At 30.1% G+C, this 18,315-nt stretch overlaps 7 protein-coding genes across 8 annotated transcripts; 5 read left to right on the top strand and 2 right to left on the bottom strand.

The window, feature by feature from the left end:
- The first annotated feature begins 405 nt into the window (after window positions 1–405).
- LOC128391972 (acylphosphatase-2-like) lies at window positions 406–2,901 on the top strand. The gene is made up of 4 exons (XM_053351943.1): window positions 406–777; window positions 992–1,008; window positions 2,404–2,513; window positions 2,591–2,901. Exons 1-4 carry the CDS (start codon window positions 636–638, stop codon window positions 2,703–2,705), a joined length of 384 nt encoding a protein of 127 aa, XP_053207918.1. The 5' UTR covers window positions 406–635; the 3' UTR covers window positions 2,706–2,901.
- Window positions 2,902–3,270: 369 nt separating this feature from the next.
- LOC128391930 (uncharacterized) lies at window positions 3,271–5,143 on the top strand. Its single transcript, XM_053351895.1, has 4 exons — window positions 3,271–3,698; window positions 3,821–4,236; window positions 4,308–4,597; window positions 4,680–5,143. Exons 1-4 carry the CDS (start codon window positions 3,420–3,422, stop codon window positions 4,817–4,819), a joined length of 1,125 nt encoding a protein of 374 aa, XP_053207870.1. The 5' UTR covers window positions 3,271–3,419; the 3' UTR covers window positions 4,820–5,143.
- A 20-nt stretch (window positions 5,144–5,163) lies between these two features.
- Window positions 5,164–7,067, bottom strand: LOC128391921 (uncharacterized). Its single transcript, XM_053351884.1, has 3 exons — window positions 6,847–7,067; window positions 6,447–6,640; window positions 5,164–6,373 (listed from the first exon to the last, which is right to left on the bottom strand). The coding sequence occupies exons 1-3, from the start codon at window positions 6,937–6,939 to the stop codon at window positions 5,344–5,346; spliced, it is 1,317 nt and encodes a 438-aa protein (XP_053207859.1). The 5' UTR covers window positions 6,940–7,067; the 3' UTR covers window positions 5,164–5,343.
- Window positions 7,068–7,261: 194 nt separating this feature from the next.
- On the bottom strand, window positions 7,262–10,016 carry LOC128391897 (uncharacterized). The gene is made up of 2 exons (XM_053351855.1): window positions 9,877–10,016; window positions 7,262–9,788 (listed from the first exon to the last, which is right to left on the bottom strand). The coding sequence occupies exon 2, from the start codon at window positions 9,186–9,188 to the stop codon at window positions 7,482–7,484; it is 1,707 nt and encodes a 568-aa protein (XP_053207830.1). The 5' UTR covers window positions 9,189–9,788; window positions 9,877–10,016; the 3' UTR covers window positions 7,262–7,481.
- Window positions 10,017–10,310: 294 nt separating this feature from the next.
- Window positions 10,311–11,421, top strand: LOC128391955 (methylglutaconyl-CoA hydratase, mitochondrial-like). The gene has a single exon (XM_053351921.1). The coding sequence runs from the start codon at window positions 10,324–10,326 to the stop codon at window positions 11,248–11,250; it is 927 nt and encodes a 308-aa protein (XP_053207896.1). The 5' UTR covers window positions 10,311–10,323; the 3' UTR covers window positions 11,251–11,421.
- A 142-nt stretch (window positions 11,422–11,563) lies between these two features.
- On the top strand, window positions 11,564–15,375 carry LOC128391907 (protein pellino-like). 2 transcript variants are annotated; one of them, XM_053351864.1, is made up of 6 exons: window positions 11,564–11,720; window positions 11,856–12,292; window positions 12,363–12,492; window positions 12,585–12,686; window positions 13,071–13,924; window positions 14,599–15,375. In XM_053351864.1, the coding sequence occupies exons 2-6, from the start codon at window positions 12,168–12,170 to the stop codon at window positions 14,723–14,725; spliced, it is 1,338 nt and encodes a 445-aa protein (XP_053207839.1). In that variant the 5' UTR covers window positions 11,564–11,720; window positions 11,856–12,167; the 3' UTR covers window positions 14,726–15,375. The 2 variants fall into 2 exon arrangements, with proteins under 2 accessions (XP_053207839.1, XP_053207847.1); XM_053351872.1 differs by having other exon boundaries at window positions 11,572–11,720; window positions 12,072–12,292.
- Window positions 15,376–16,353: 978 nt separating this feature from the next.
- LOC128391962 (autophagy protein 5-like) lies at window positions 16,354–18,262 on the top strand. The gene is made up of 4 exons (XM_053351934.1): window positions 16,354–16,576; window positions 16,735–16,868; window positions 17,080–17,158; window positions 17,249–18,262. Exons 1-4 carry the CDS (start codon window positions 16,466–16,468, stop codon window positions 17,768–17,770), a joined length of 846 nt encoding a protein of 281 aa, XP_053207909.1. The 5' UTR covers window positions 16,354–16,465; the 3' UTR covers window positions 17,771–18,262.
- Window positions 18,263–18,315: the final 53 nt, after the last annotated feature.

An 18,315-nucleotide genomic window follows, 5' to 3' on the forward strand; every position in this document is an offset into this window, starting at 1 on the left:
ATTCTAATCCATAAGTGATTACAATTAAAACTAATCACTGGTAAATTGAACATTTCAACCAACAAGCTCAATGAATGATGAACAACAATAACAACAAGCACAACAATTAATGTTAACTCAATGAAAATTGAATTGAAAGTGAAATTAATCTGACTGATTATCAATAACAATCGGTGGCAATTAACTAAATTAATAATAATTTCGACAGAAAACAAATTGGATTAAAAAACAAAGAGAAATTGAGAACTGTTCAAGTTTCTTGCCAATTATTATCATCTATTTATAGTTAAACTATTAAGATAACCCAGTGAATTTATCCTTCATCCGAACTAAATTTTAATCATCATAATCTTTACTAAGCATAATCTTAATTCTAAATTCTAATTGTAACCATTTTCATCTTCTACTTTCTCCCTGAACATTGAAAACTTATCAAGAATTCAGAATTTCCATCTTGTCTCATCTTTTGTTTTCCATTCTTCTCATCAAGTATCACATTTTCCCTCTTCTTTTTCAATTCATTCTCAATTTGTTCCTTCTCAAGTGAATATTAATTGTTCCAATTTTTTAATTGTTCTTTTCATTCATAACACAATTACGATTAACCCTTTGGACCTTTCGACCAATTAATTATCATGTATACATCTTCAATCTCATCGACGACAAACTCATCTTCTTATTATCATGTTTCCACCAATGCAAATATAAGTTCATCATCTTCATTGATCAATAAAGTTCTTGTTCAGATTGATTTTGAGGTATTCGGTGATTTCTCAGGTAATCTAATTGTTCCTCTATTGTTAATTAACTGTTTCACCTTAATTGTTAACCATTTTCGATGTCAAAACAAATCAAACGGTTTATCTGTTTACATCTGATTAATGATTTTACTAATTTATTGATTGTTGTCTTTTCTTTACCTTCTCTGTCTCTGTCTCTTGGTTGTGATTTACTAATTACAATTGATTTAATTCACTTACCATTTGTCCAGGAGTTTATTTCACCAAGGTAATTATCAATTTATTGTTTTGATTGTCTCAAGACAATCAACTGATTGTCCCTTTTTCTTGCATCTTGTCAATAACTTTTTGTTTTTGTCAAATTTTCTCAATTTTCTCAATTTTTGTGTTGATTGTTTTGATTTGTTTTCTAATTAGACAAATTTTATTATTTATCAACAATTAGATTAATCAGTTTGCACCTAGTTAATTGTTGTTTTCATCCAATGATTATCATATGTAGTTGTCCTACTTGGATAAGGTCCATTGTGTAAGTTGCTAAAAATGTTTGTTAAATTGGATCAAGAAGGTTGATTGTTGTTTAATTGTGAACAGTTAACTTACCTAATGGTAATTCATCACAGTAATTGCAATTTAATTTTGTTAAACATCATCAAAAATTTAATAATTAATCTTATCCATTAAAATGGATAATAATAAACATGGTAACAATTAAGATTCAAACTTTCAAGGTAATCCAATTGTTATCACAACAATTATTGACATGATTTTGTTCAATTAGTCAATTTAAATGATAATTAACAATTTAATGAGAATACAGAATCAGGATTAACATGATTCAATTAATTTTCAATTATCTCCTTTAATCATTTTCAGGACACTTTGTGTTAAATTATGAAAATATCAAACTAATTGTACGAACTTTAATTCTGTAATCAATTAATTGTTATTCTAATTTAGTTTTCATTTGAACGAGAAAAAAAAATGATTAATAGTAATTATTTTAGACACTAATTGATTGGTAATTAAGGTATTTAGCTTGATTAAAGTAAACAATTTGAGAATCAAGTTTATGAAAACAAATCTTATTCAACCAAGATAATCAACTGATTAACTATAATTAAATTAAACTTTCACTTGGATAAACAGTTAACAGTTACTGTTGATCAGTTGATTGTTTAGGTTTTGAAAACATTTAATTTCATTGATTAGGTTGAATTGGTGCAAAACAATCAATGGAGATTCAATTGATTGATCTGATTTGTTAAATCCCTTTTTTTTTAATGTTTAATTGAATTAAGTTATAATTCTGATGATTTGTAGCTTAATTTAGACACAATTAAACAATCAGATTAAACTGTCACCAAAGCAAGGAAAATGTTGAGTGATTTAAATTTCAATGTTTACTCACATTTCTTGGCAACCTTAATTCAGGAAGTGTTTACAACTAATTGTAATTACAATTACAACCTTGTCCTTTAAATTGTCAACATTTTAATCATTCCTTGACAGTATCTATCACCTCATTCTTGTTATAATCTAATTAAATTGTTACCAAAGGAGTTAAAGGCGAAACAATCACAAACGATTGTCCGAATTGAGAGACTCTTTCAATCGTAATAATCTTAATTGTTGACAATTTACTTCTCGATTTATCTAATAGTATGCCAAGGAAATGAGTGAGAAACTTGGACTCAAGGGTTGGGTCATGTTGTCCCGCCGAGGAACAGTAATTGGCCAGATTCAAGGAGAAAAGGAAAAAATTGATGAAATGTAAGTTAATTAGTGTCAATTGATTTTCTAAATTGTTACAAATCTGATTAATTGTCTCTCTTCTTGATTAACTTCAGGGCTTTATGGTTGAGACTCCAAGGAAGTCCAGGATCACGAATAGAACATGCAAACTTTACCAATTGGCAAATAATTGATTCCATCACTTATCGTAATTTCAGTATTCGTTTCTAAATCATATTTTGGAATTAATGTTATTTTAATTCTCTTGCATCTACTTTAATTGTTAATCTATTCCCTTTTCCTGATTATCTGTTGAATATCATAAAGCAATTTACTGATTCAATCAGTTTCATGATCAAACGAAATTGTGTCGTCTAGTCAATTTGCTCTTTACGATTAAGATTATTAAATTTCCAATTATCCTTTGTTTTTTTCTCTCTCTCTCTCTCTTTCCAAATCACAATTAATCACAATGATTAGATGATGAAGATGAATTGATTTACTTTAATAAAAACAATGATTACGAAAAGTTTGATTAAATCAAAAATCTTGATCATCTTTCAACACCAAAAATAAATCAATAGTTTGGCACATTTATTCAAACAATTTATTACCAAACATTAAATCGTTCACTTAATTATTGATCTGGTTTCACTTTGACATTATTATTTTATTTTAATTGTTGGAAAATCTATCGATTAGTTGATTGGAATTGATTTTGTTTCGAAAATTGGTCCATTTAAATTTTGCCGCTTTTCGCGTTGCTAAGCAACCAGAAAGAGAAAAACATAAACAATCAAAGAGAGAAAAAGATGAACATTAATTGTCTTGTTCTCTGTTTGTTTCTAATTAAAATGAGTTAATTTAATTGTTCTTTTTTATTAATTTTCCAATCAAATTAGTTGGTTATAATGTCGATGCAAAGTTTTAATTGAAAAAAAGAAAATGTTCTCAACACCAATACCAACAACGAGCTCTTCTTTCAATACGAATTACAATAGTTACCATACTTATAGTGATACATCATTCGCATCAATTTTCCGTTACTCATCTTTACCTGCTGACGAAATTAACGATATAAATGATAATTATTATAGATTTAGAAGTAATGATCGAATTGAGAAGGAAACATTTAGCCAGATTATCTTGCGACAGTTAATTTTATCCTTCGCATTTTTAATCATTTTGTTTACACTTCCGATCTCTATTTGGTTTACATTGAAGGTAAGTTTTTCTCTATATTGTGAAAAAAAAGATGATTGTTTATTTTGTTCATCTAACAATTTGGATTAAATTTAATCCTCTGGAAAATTTTCTTATTCCTTTTTTTACTTTAATATTTACAGAGGGTTAAACCATTGGAAAGGTGTATTGTCTATCGTTTGGGTAAAAGATTACCTATTAAAGGGCCTGGATTAATTATTGTCATCCCTTTGGTTGATGTTATTGATTATATTGATTTGAATCCTCATCGTTTTAATGTTATTGAAAAGGATCAAATGTTAACCACTGATGGATCTTTAATTGAGATTGTCGATTTTATCGTGGAAATTACAGTTTCCAATGTAATTCGGACATCAACTCAAATGCAAAATTCCCGTTCAAATGTTGAACAATTTATCCAATTATCTTTCGTAAATACAATCGGTGGTATTCATGTTGAAGATTTGGAAAGAAAAATGGAATTCATAATTAAACAATATATGGAAACATGTAATTCTTATATTAATAAATGGGGCTGGTCAGTGGTTGTTATCCAATTGTAAGTAATTTTCAAATGTTAATTGTTGTTCTTTGTAATTGTAATTATCTTTTTTTTTGCTCTTCCCATAGACCAACAATGAAAGTTTTATCCAGAGCTGAGCCAGTTAATCATGTTGTTAAAGCTTTGAAAGGCTACTTTGGTATATCTGATGGTCAAGCTAATAATTTAGTTAATTATAGCTCAAGTGAATCAGCTAATCAACCAAAAAGTAATCCAGATGATGAAGTATTGAATAAATTACAATCAATGGCTAATAGTTACAGATATTTAAGTATGTTGGGAGTTAATTGTGTCACTATTTCATTAGAAATACAAGAAGATTCATCATGTTCATATTTTCAATTTAATCCTGGAACAGGTAAATTATTAGTTTCTATTAATTGTACTCACAATTTATCTCAGCAATTAATTAATATCTTGTTTGTGTTTTAAATCAATAGGAGATGTGATTCGAGTTGCTAATTTACAGCCCGATGAGAAATCGCAAATTATTGTTAAATCAACTACTTGGCTTAATTTTAATGAAGCAGTTGATCAAAAGGATATTTCAAAAGTTCAAATAATCAACAATTTAATGTGATCAATTGCATATATTGATCGATCGCTAACTAACTTGGTTACTAATTGTGTCCATGGAAAATGCTCAACCAAAGAAATCACAATAATCAATACTCATTTTTGACAACAATCAATAATCACTGAAATGAATGCATGAACTTCATCAGTATTTAATTGATTAAATCAATATAACATATAGAATCAAACATGATTAACACTGCAGACATAATTTAAATAATTTTACTACCTTTAAAATTAATGGTTGAAGTAACAATTGGTCAATCATTATTTTAATTGTTGTATTTTGTATAATAGTCATTAAATTATATTAACTTAAATCGATAAATATGATTGATTATACAATAAATCAATTTTACAGTAATAATGTGATTAATACTGAGCAAAAATAATCAATCGAAACTAATTAATCAACAATTAAATTTCTAATTGATCATCTTAATGACGAGAAGCGATAATTGCACAGGATAAAGAGAATAAATTAAATTGATAACAATTATTTACAATTGAGAATAAGAGGAATTAACATTATTCCAATTTCATATCTGAATTGGTTGATTCATTGCTGAACAATTCGACTGGAACCGTTAACGGCGTTTTCTCAGGTAACAAGAGCGCCGGTTGAAGTGGTCGAGATTCAAAGTGTCTCTCGATCTCTTCCGATGTAAGTTGACCTCCGTTCGGCCTACCTAAGGATAAGATAGACGGAGTTGCTTCCGTTTTGATGATTGGTAATTGAGGTAAAGATGAGCAATTAAATAGATTTTCCGATTTAGATGTTGAGATATTGTGAGCGGTGACTGTTGATTGCGATGAAGTTGTCGTGATTGATTGTACCATAATTGATGGAGTAACAGTTGATGACGATAATGATGATGATGATGAGATTGATAAATATGCTGAATTTGATTTTGATGGTTGAAATGGTTGAGGTTTTGATGAAGAAGATGATTTATTTGTGAGGGAAGTGTTAACATGAGATGTGGATGATAAAAGATTAGATGTGAAGGAAGATGAAGATGAAGATAGAGATGATGATAAATTAGATGAATTAAGAGCCATGGTTAGAGAGCTATTGCAAATAGGTGATGATAAAGCGGCTTTTAAAGCACTGGAATTAAATCTCACCGAGGTTGAAGTTATGGTGGGTAATGAGGCTGCTTTTGTAGCCGCTGTCAGAGTGGCGGATAAGATTGAAGGTATTGATGATGTTGGTGTTGGGGTTGGGGTTGGGGTTGATTTTTTCTTCCCTGAGAGAGTTGGTGATGGTGGGAATGAGATTGATTTTGATGGTACCAAGGATATTGATGGGGAAACTGATACTGAAGTTGCCGTTGTTTTATCAACAGCCTTTGATTTACTTGTAGTTGACTTTTTATTACTCCGATAAGAGGAATAAGTTATCAGGGAGGGAGAGGAAGATGAGGAAGATGAAGGAAGTGGTATATTGGTGGTTCCATTATTGTTAATGTTGTTGATTCTTTTTCTTTTGTTTGTTGAATTTGTGACCATTGGTGTACTTCCAGTTGTTTCCTTGATTGTAGTCTCTAATCTACGTCTTTGTTTATATTGAAGAGAAAAGAAAATATTAGTTGGAAAAGAATAGAAGGAAAAAAAAAATTCGAAAATACCTTCGATTTTTTGTAGATCGTTCTTGTTTAATCTCCTTTTCTGATTCCGATGAATCTGTAGCATCTGAATCAGAATCAGATGAACTAAGTTTCTCATATTTCATCAATTTATCCATAAGAAAATATTTATCTCGATTGATAATAAGTAATTCTTTTTGACATTTTCTCAATTCTTCTTTAAATTTTTCATTCTCCTGTAAAGTAAACCAGAACGAGAAACAATCATTAAGATAATTAGTTAATATCAACAAAAATTAAAACAAATTCCATTCTTATGAAAATAAGTTAATAATCTCAATTAATAATCAGCATATTTTCATCAAATTGATTGTTAAACTATCAAAAGAAACCATAATCATAATCGTTAAGATTAAAAAATATCAAAAATTAAGACACTTACACAGATCAACAATTTGAGTCTCCTTTTTAAATTACGATACATTTGTTTGTCTCCTTTGTTAGTTGACTTAGATTCATCTGGAATTAGAGGCATAGTTAACCAAAAAACTAGTTTGAAACGAAAAAATAATTAAAAAAACTTAATTAGTTGAAAACAAAATCAGATTAAATTAACAACAATTTAACTCAAACTGATGATGTTAATAAATGTCACTTTTGTTTACTTTCTAATCCAAACTTGTGATTGGACAAAAGAAAAGGCGCCAAGTTTAATTTGGGAGAATTTTTTACAATTTGATTTAATTCAATTAAATGTGAACAATTAGCTGATTTTTATGTTTACACATTAATATTAATAGAACGATTTTATTAATAATTGGAAGTACAAAATAAATTAGTCGAGATTCGGATATATATATGCTTGGAAATGATTGGAAATCGTAGTCTTGTATTAATTGTATTGGAAAAAAAAATGATTGAGAATTAAATTGTTAGGTGATTATTAATAATTACAATTAAGTATTTCAGTTTTTCATCATTTGGTATTCGGAATAGTAGTTGAGTGTTGGAATTGATGATGAGTTTCTTTGGTTCTCAGATTGGAATATATTGTTTAATTGATGATCATTTTGTCTCTTAATTTGGTCTTAAATTGGCTTTCGCTTTTCGTAACAATTTATCCGTTTTCCTTAATTGTCGGGTGATTGCTTTTTCCATTGATTCCTTTTTAGCTTTAATTTTTTCCAATCGAAGTGCAATTGAGTTTTCATCTTCAATTGTAAAATTTTTACAAATATTTCTGGATGAGTTGATTGTCTGATTTAAATGAGTTAAACTTGGTTTCATTTCCGATGAGTATTCAGATAAACTGATTGATTGAAGGAGGAAACAATCACGATATAAATTGTCAAGATAATTAAGATGAGATGATAATTGATGTAAATTACATCGGAGTAATTGATAATATCCAAGAGGAATGTAAGCTTTTAAATCACTATTAAGATCTTGATCAGAATCACCGATTCCTAAATCGGGACTAGCGAAATGATGATTTTCCGAATCATCAAACATTCGAGTTAATCGTTTACTTGTTGGCTTGTAAGTGATTAAATTCTGATTAATATCAACATTGTTCTCGTGACAATTAAGTTTCACCATTGGATCGCGTTTCTTATCACTACTAATTGGTCCACTAATTTGTCGGTTAATAATATCATAGATTTTACCAGTCGATCGATTGTCAAATTGTTTGGGATTTTTTTCAAGTGGGTCATGATTAATTGAGATGGAATCACTTTCATCACAATTAGTTAATCGATTCCGTTGTGAGTGAATTATACTAATACGATTTTTTGATTTACTTAAACTCGCTAAATTAGATAACATTGAGATTCTCGAGTTAATCTCACCAGCGAGATATTCACACTCGGAGATACCAAAATCATTCACTAATTGTTTGGATTTGGTGGTTGGAGTGATTGTTTTATCAGAATTAAATGATAACTCTTTGAGTATTGATGGCGATTGGTTTATGATTAAACTAAAATCACAATCTGAGTTACCACCAATTGGTAAATTAACCGAACTCTTGATTCTTGGTATTGATGAAGGTCCATTGATTAAATCACGACTGGAATGAGATTCTGATAAGGTTGTTGTTGTTGTTACAATTGGCTTGGGTTGTAATTGTTGTTGTTGTTGTGGTCGAGGGGAATGGTTTGTTTTTTGATTTAATTGCTCATTCAATCTTAATTGAATACTTTTGAACTGATTGAGATGATCAGAGTTAGAATTGGTCATTAAATCAGTACAGGAAACACTAGCATCTGATGATGATTGTAATTCTGTTTGCATTGACACTGATGAGACAATTAAAGGATCGGTTGAGATAATTTTGTCTTCACTTTCAATTGGATTTGTTTGAACTGCAACATCAGCTGTTAATTTAACCATGGTTTGTGATCCTTGAGATAATCTGATTAGTGATTTAATTGATTTACAATCACCATCCACTTGAGTTGAACATGAGTTGAAATATTTATCACCGAAACGAGGGAAACCTTTATTCTGACTTGAACAATATAATCGCAATTTAAGGTCAAAATTTTCCCTTCTTAGGGCATTTAATTTCTCGTCAATCTCTTTCATGGACATTACTTGATTCTTTGTTGAAGATGAAACAATCTCAGGATTAACCAATTGCTCTTGAAGGGATACAGTCAATGAGGGAAGAGATATTGATTGGGATAGAGATTCTTCCTCATCATCTACACCAACATATTCACTATTACCTTCAAGCTCCATAGCAGGGATACTAAAACGATAATAACTCTCCTCGTCCATAATGTTATTTTTAAATTAAACAAAAATAAACCAAATTTAAATAATAGAAACACTCAAGATGAATGATCAAAATAGGAGAATCGAAATGATCAATTAACAATATGTATCAGTTAACTGAGTCACAAACATTTGAATATTACAGATCTTCCGGTGGAATAAAGATGATCAACAAAATAGTTGATTGAACATAGAGAATAACATAATGTAAATTGGATTAGAAAAAATACTAATTAGTAAAAATAGAATTAAAAATGAACCAAACACCTTCAAGTGAACATTCAAAATGGTTCAACCGTTTGTTGGGAAAATGTTATGGTTACCATGACAACCGCTTTTGAATTTACCACAACCGTTTAAATTTTGAGTCTTTTTTGTTTTAATTTAAATTAATTGATTTAGTTTAATTTTCCGAATGAAATTCAGTCAATAACTTTGGTCAGTTAAGTTAATTAGAAGATTAGATTGTAACCTATTTATCATCAGTAACTTTATCTCCAGCTTTGGATCTCATTTCATCTTCAAGATTTTTCCTAATTGCTTTTTCCACTTGATTGTAAAGCTTTTTACCATGTGAGTTAAGTTTCGGTTTAACTGGAGCACCTAAACATTGGTGAAAGGATGATAACCATTTCGTTAATTCAATCGTTTAAAGGTAACATTGACAAAAGAAGATGAAAAATTAACTTACCTTTTCTTGTTGTATGCATTTTCTTTTCACTTTTACTAACAACCTTTTTTACTTTAACTCCTTTTGGAATAACAGTTTTAACCTTCATTTTACCTTGAGCCATGATCACAAATTAACAGCTAAACAATTGATAAACGAAAAATCAAAATCAATCAAATTCTAAACAGATAAACTTTCATAAAAATTTAAAAAACGAAAACAAAAACAAAAACAATTAATATTAAAATCTCAAGCGATGATCACGTGACCAAATTGCGAAAAAAAAATTTAAAAGGAAATAGTTTGTTCTTATGACAACAGATGGCAGAGTTTCTCGATTAAAGTTCAATTACAATTACAATTAGCTAACAATTAACTATTTCCCTCATCAACTTAACAACAAACAACTAGATAATTGATCTGAAATTATCCCAAGTAGTTTTCTCCTCCATTGAATTTACGATCACCATGTTGATTAGAAACAATTTACCAAGAATAATTTTCTCTTCTTCTCTGAGATGGAATAATTTAAATTGTGTTCGTTTGTGTTCATCATCAAATCGTCGAGATGAATTCATCGAATCAGCTGATAAACAACAACAACAACAATTAAAAGTTGACAGACTAGAAGAACCCAAAGGATTGTGTATACTTTCATTAAATGATGAAAAGAAAAGAAATGCTCTGAGTGGTAATTTGGTTTCTCTATTGGAAGACAATTTAGCCAATCTACACAATGATCGGACAATTAGATGTTTAATTGTTCGTAGTTTGGTGAAAAATGTTTTCTGTGCCGGTGCTGATCTTAAAGAAAGATTTAAAATGGAGATTAACGAGGTTGGACCTTTTGTAGAACGATTAAGAAACTTGACCAATTCTCTTGCCAATTTACCTTATCCAACAATCGCCGCCATCGAAGGTGCAGCTTTCGGAGGTGGACTGGAAATGGCTTTAGCTTGTGACCTAAGAGTGGCCTCACCACGAGCTAAATTAGGCCTTGTGGAAGCCAAATTAGCCATAATTCCAGGGGCTGGTGGAACCCAACGATTACCCCGATTAATTGGTTTATCCAAAGCAAAAGATTTAATTTTCACCGGACGTAAGGTTAACGGAAAGGAAGCAATTTCTTTAGGTCTAATTGATTACCTGGCAGAGGAAGATGATGACGAAGCTGCTTTTAAACAATCAATTAAATTGGCTCAAGAAATTTGCAATTCTGGACCATTAGGTGTTCGTTGGGCAAAATTTGCAATCACCAAAGGAATTGAGGTCGATCTAAACGCTGGAATGGCCTTTGAGAAATTAGCTTACGCTCAAGTTACACCGACAAAAGATCGTGTTGAAGGAATGAAATCTTTCATTGAGAAACGATCACCAACTTATAAAGGAGAGTGATCATCACAATTATCTTAATCATTGATTAAAATTTCGCAAAAAAATCCACAATTAATTGTTCACTTGTTCTGTTGATGATGATTGTCATCAGAGGTCAGTAACTGTACATGAAGTGTTTATGTTTACCTTTAAAAAATTAAATCTTTCCAATTGTAAATTCATTTCTAACAATTAACTTGTGTCAATTATCATCAATCTTTTATTTTCATCGGTTAATCATGATGATGATCTTTCAATGAACACTCGATTCTTATCATCTTAATCCCAATCACGCTCAATATTTTTTACTTTTTTCTCTTTCTTCATTTTTCACTTCATCTTTTATTTTCTTTCTCTTTCTCTCCATCTTCAATTTTCTCTCTCTCATCATCATCATCATCATCTTTTCTCATTTGGTATACATTTGATTTCTCATCACACCAAACAACAATTCGATTACCAGAATTTTTCATATTCTATTGAGATTTCAGGTAAATTGATTATTCGATTAGTTCCATTCACTAAGCTAATCCATTCTCTTTTGTTTTGATTTTTTTTTCTCCTTTTTCCTTCATCTCTCTCTCTCTCTCTCCCTTTCTCCCTCTCTTCCTCTCTCCCACTTTCAGTTTTCTTTCATTTTCTAATCAATTTCAAACAGTTATCATCATAAATTGTCTCTCGCATCTTCCTCTAGCATAATTTTTACTACGATCATTGTAACCAAATCATAATCTTTCCTTTACTACTCCATGAATACTGATTCCATATTTCTGTAGTTTTCATCTTCTCATCTTATCATCTTCATCTCTTTTTCTCTCCATTCTTCTAAATTTTCACTATAGTAGTTTCTCTTACTACCAAGTGATCTAATAAGTGTGGTCTCTTTCTCTCTCTCTCTACCTGCTACCTGTGGCAATGTTCATCTCAATTGATTGGATATGAGTCTCTATGAAAACCACAGCAACAATGCCTCAGTCCACCATCAACAAGTTCACCATTCACATCATTCACCTTTAATTGATTCCAATTGTCCAATAATTTATGGTGAATTGGTTATCTTAGGGTCAGTGTTTCCAACCAATCATCAACTTCAACTTGATCACTTATCTTGTCTTTCTCTCTCATCATCACAGATATAACGGTAATCTTCATCATGGAGAGAAAGGTCGTCGTCGTAGTAAATACATTTTAACCCAACGAAATATTCCCAATGGTGTTAAAAAGTCAAAACATTATGTGGTCAAACAGCCTCAACAAACAAAGGTAAATAAACATACAAATGTATTGATCATGTTACTAACCAATTGTTTACATTGTTTACTCTTTTCTCTCTCTCTCTCTTCACTTGACCACAGGCTATTCAGGATAAAGGAAAACATTCAATTTCTTATACATTATCTCGCACCCAAGCTGTGATAGTCGAATACACTCCTGACAATGAGACTGACATGTTCCAGGTTAGAATGGCGATTCATCTAAATTGATTTATTCCTTTTTCCAAACTTGCCCAATCAACTAAAATCTCTACTCAAAAGCGATTTCATTTCTTTTTCTCTTCCATTCTCATTCTCCGCTTCCTGATCTTCATATTTCCTTGTTTACCCTCTCCTTCTTGTTGTTGTTGATCTCCTTCTTGATCTCCGTTCAGTGTATACACTTGATTCTGACAAGATGCTGGTCTTAGATCAGGAAAAAAAAATATCAGCTACTTTTAAATATACACGTATTTCTTTCCTTACCTGGTTTTATCGCCCTTAATTATTTGATTATTTCTTTTAATCCTGTTCTTAATTTGATTTCTTCCTCTTGTTCTGTTTCTGTTTCTATTGAACTATTTTTAGATTGGTCGGTCATCCGAAAGTCCAATTGATTTCGTTGTCATTGATACTGTTTCACCCGATAAACCTGTGGGAGATACATTGGTCCAACAAAGTACGATATCAAGATTTGCCTGTCGAATCCTAATTGAACGTAAACCTCCCTACACGGCTCGTATTTATGCAGCGGGATTTGATTCTTCGAGGAATATTTTCCTTGGTGAAAAAGCAACCAAATGGCAACACGATGGAGAGATGGACGGTTTAACTACCAATGGAATCCTTATAATGCACCCGAAGACAACTTTCTGTCCTAATGGGACAGTTATTGATCGCGATCCGTCAAACAATAATCAAAAATATTGCCTTTGGAGAGAGGTTTCTGTTTGTGGTGGTATTTATGCCATTCGGGAGACTCGATCAGCTTCCGAAAAAGGTGACAAAATTGAGAGTGAGACCAACATCCTTAAAGATGGTACACTAATTGATCTCTGTGGTGCCACCTTAATTTGGCGATCAGCTGAAGGATTATTACGATCACCGACCAAGAAAAGTTTAGAGGATATGATTGATGATCTGAATGCCGCTCGTCCCCAGTGTCCAGTGGGTCTTAATACCCTTGTAATACCAAGGAAAAGCTCAACTCTTTGTGAAAAGGAGAAACAGCCTTATGTTTATCTAAACTGTGGCCATGTCCAAGGGCTTCACGATTGGGGCCAAAGTAAAAACTCTAACGCACGAACTTGCCCAATGTGTCTAAGTGTCGGTCCAGTGGTAAAACTGACCATGGGAATTGAATCATCATTTTATGTTGACTGTTCATCTCCAACATTTGCATTTAATCCCTGCGGTCATATGGCATCTGAACGGACAGTCAGGTAATCAGATTAACTTTTCTCGATCACTTTTTCAATGATTAATTTTTCCTTGGTTCTCAACTAAAATAATCAACTTGATCATCTCCCAATCTTGTCCTTGATTCATTTTTTTTTTGCATTCATTTTATCTTGCAACTACTCTTGAATTAACATCACAAAGATGGAGAGATAGAGACACAGAAAAAAATGAGAAGATGAAGAAAAAAAATCTTGATTGATCTTCATTAACAACAATTAATGTCTAACCTTCAGCTCGATTCGATAATAATAATACAAATTATCTATTATTATTTCAACTAATTGCTGAATCACTTAGAAAACTTTGATTTCATTCAGTTTTTACTTCACCAACTTCCGGAAACCGAATCATGAATACAAAGTTAACTTTCTTAATGTAAATGTTTCCATGTTGAACAAAAGACTTTAAATCAATCAAAATAACAATCATAGACTTTACTAATCAACAATTAACTTAATTTTCTTTCTTCCAATCAAATTGAATTGCTCAACTTTCCTAAAATGACAATACAACAATTAGAATCTTATATTTAGATGTATTCATTTGGAAAGGTTGTTAATGGAATTACAAATTAAATGTTCTAATTATGATTATTATTATCATTCTCTCAACAATATAACTTTAACTAACAATTAATTGTTTACAATTTGTTTAGATTTTGGTCTTCGATTGCAATACCTCATGGAACCAATGGTTTCCACGCAATGTGTCCTTTCTGTGGTACTCCAGTTTCCGGGAAAATGGGATTCGTGCGATTAATTTTCCAAGATCATGTTGATTAAATTGTCTACAATCTAAACAGTAACAATTTCCAATAACAATTAACCTAATCAACCAAAAACAAAACAAAACAAAAAAAAGACAGAGACAAAACTTGAAATGATAACATTTCAAGTGTATGTTGATCAATCAATTATGATACTTTAAGTATCCAAAATAATCTTGATAATTAACATGAACAATTTAAAAAGGAGGCTCTACTCTAATTTCTTAATTGTATTTCTAATTTCATCATCATCATCAATATCATCATCGCCATCATATACACAACTAATTACATCTTTAAATACAACATTTCAATTTTAACATGAATAACCATCAATACTTTTAATGAGAATCATAATTTTAAACATGATTGGAATATAACATTTTAAAACAAATGATTAATTCATTTTTCATGTACAGTGATGATAATTAATTGATAATTTACAATAATTGATTGATTTTCTTTTCTCCTTGACAATTAGAAAAACGTGAAGAAATCAAATTTGGTTATTTTTGATTACGATAACAATTAATTTTAATGTCCATCTCTCTCTCTCCTTTTTTTTTGCTTGTCACCTCTTCTCGCAATCATAATAATGTTAACAAATTTAATTGTCAACCACCAATTTAATAATAATGATGATTAAAATTAATGATAATCAACTTACTTGTTTGTATCAACAGTTACAATCGGTTTTCATTTTTTCTCCTTCATCTTTCCCTGCGATCATTTTAATCATCACAATTCAATTTAATTGTATTCAGATTGAACAACAATTGATATTTAGATTAACTAAATTAGTTTAAGAAAAAATTTAATCCTTGATTTTTGTTGGTTTGAATTTTTTTTTCGGTTTAAATTGTTGTTGATTAAATTGAAAGGAAATGAAGGTAAAAATTGTTACAGACAATTTAGAAAGTGAAATTAACAGGTAATCATTGAACCGAGTTAATTGTTACAGGAGGTAATCAACAATCAACTTAAATAGTTGTTAAATCATGAAAAAAAAACTATGTTATTGGTTAAATTGTTAATTCAGTTATATGATTTTTTTTTGGTTAACATGATGAAAATTTAACAATTTATTTAGGAAAATTAACTAAATCAATTGGTATTATTGAGTTTAAAAAACTGAAACAATTAACTGTTAATTTTTACTCTTACACAGACACAAAATTGATTAAGTTCAAATTAATTGACCTCTAATTGTAGTTTAATTGATTGTTAACCGATTGTTAGAGAGTTAATTAAAGGTCAATTAAGAGGATTGATTAACATGTTTACGTGATTAAAACAATAAATAGATACCTTGATATATATGTCAGTTAATTGATGACGATTGATAAAGTGATTAACTTTTAGGTAAAACTTTAATTGTGTTAAAGATCAACAATTAAAATGATTACATTGAAATGAATTTAATTAGTGACAATTAGAATGATCATTTTAACTTTTTTTTTTCTTCACCCTCACAATCAATTAAATGATGACCTTCAATCTGATTGTTGTGTGTGATGAAAGTTTCCAACTTGATTTTATTTTCTAAATTGATTAAATTAACTAATTAATTTTGTTAATTTTCGTCTCTCGAACTGAGCGCCATCTGTTGTCATTAGAATTCACTACAAGTGTAAACAAAAATTTTTCTTTTTTTCTAAAATTATTTTGATCCAATTTTTTTTTCTCCAATTTTCTTTAATTGTTAATAGTAAATTAATTATTCTATTTCTATTCTATTCTATTAAATTAACATATCATGGCTGAAGATAAAGAGGTTCTTCGTCAGATTTGGACAGCAAAGATTCCAGTTTGCTTTCATCTCGCTTCCGAGGAAATAGTTAACTTTCAAAAACCTGATCCATATTATGTTAGTATTTTTTGTATTTTCTAATTTTCTAATTACTAATTGTTTATCTTTTAAATTTAAGAAATTTTCCTTTTTTTTAACTATTGTCATGTTGACTATTTACCTTGTTGAAAATACTTCTAATCTAATCTTTTTGTTATTCCATTTTCTCTATATAGTTAATGTGCTCAAGGATCACTTATTTCTCTCTGGTTATGGATAAGGTGGTTAAATATTTCTCTTCATTTGTTGACTCTAGTAAACAATCAGGAACAGACATTTGGATTGAATATGAAGGAACTCCAATTAAATGGTAAATTTAATTGTCTACTTTCAATTGCCCTTCTTCAATCAAGTCTACAATGCATTTGAATAGATCGATACATGTCAATGTCTTATGAAGTAAAGGCCTGTTGCTTTTAATATTTTTCGTTTGTTAAGGTTGGACGAAAAAATAATTTTTTCCATTTTGATTAATTGTTTTCACTATTTTTTTTCCTTGATTCTTTGCCTTGATTTCGCAGGCACTTTCCAATTGGACTATCATGGGATCTAATTTCTGAAGAGGCTAGTCTACCATGGAATTTGATTCTCCATTTTGATGTAAGTCTATTCTTTTCATATTATCATTTATTGTTATCAAATTTTAATTATTTTCTCTTTGGCGCTTTTGTCTCTTCTTTTCGTTTCTAGAATTTTCCCGAGGACAAATTAGTGAGATGTAATAGTCGAGCGTTGGTACAATCAACGTTCATGTCGACAATCAAAGAAGCGGATGCGTTAAAACATCGAAGTCAAATAATCAGTGCAATGCAGAAAAAGGAACACAATCAACTATGGCATGGAATTCAGGAGGATAAATTTGAAGATTTTTGGTCTGTTAATGTTAAATTAATGGAACACACAAATAATGAGCTATTTAGGTGTATTCCATTTCGTTTTTATCAGCTCGATCAACCGTATATCCAAAGGTTATTTAAACCATTCAATGAAGACAGTAAACCAAACACTTTGGGCGATTTAGTTAAGCACATTTTCACCGAATCAAATGATTCAGAAAATTGTGACGATTTAAAATTGAAAGTGATGACCCACGGAATTGAACCTCCATTTGAAACTCCCATCCAATGGATGTCAGAACATCTTAGTTATCCTGATAATTTTCTTCATCTTTGTGTAAAATCAACATCAAAATCTTCATCACCATCAAGTTAATTTAGATTAACTAACTAAGTGTTTCCGTATTTCTGTTCGGTGCCATTTTTTTTCTCCTCTCTTTCCTTTCTCTACTCACACATCTTAATTTCGATTTTCTTTTTGACAAAATTCTCTCTCTCTCTATACTTTATCCATTTTGCTCGACTAATGATCTCACTAATCCAGTTATTTTTCACACTCCAAAATCAAAGCCATTCGAATTAGAACTCTCATATTGAGAGAATTAATATAAATACGAATTGAAAGAGAACAAAACAAATTCGAGCAAAAGAAAATAACTCAACTTTTTTTTTCGATTCGTTTCTTGTAATTTACTTTTCTTCCTCATCTCATCTTAATTGTCAATCTTTTTCTCTCAATTTTGTGTATTAATGAGTTTTTATTTTATGATGATGAGATTGTTACACTTTTTATCAATAATAATACAAAAAGAAACATATTAATATATATATACATATAAAAATGAACATAAAATGAGATACAATCAAATTAATTTAAGTATTAGTTTCGATCACGATGATACAAAAAAAATTCATTTGTAC

This window comes from Panonychus citri, unplaced genomic scaffold (assembly GCF_014898815.1).
Source record: "Panonychus citri isolate SS breed McGregor unplaced genomic scaffold, ASM1489881v1 Contig00011, whole genome shotgun sequence".
Taxonomy (NCBI): Eukaryota; Metazoa; Arthropoda; class Arachnida; order Trombidiformes; family Tetranychidae; genus Panonychus; species Panonychus citri.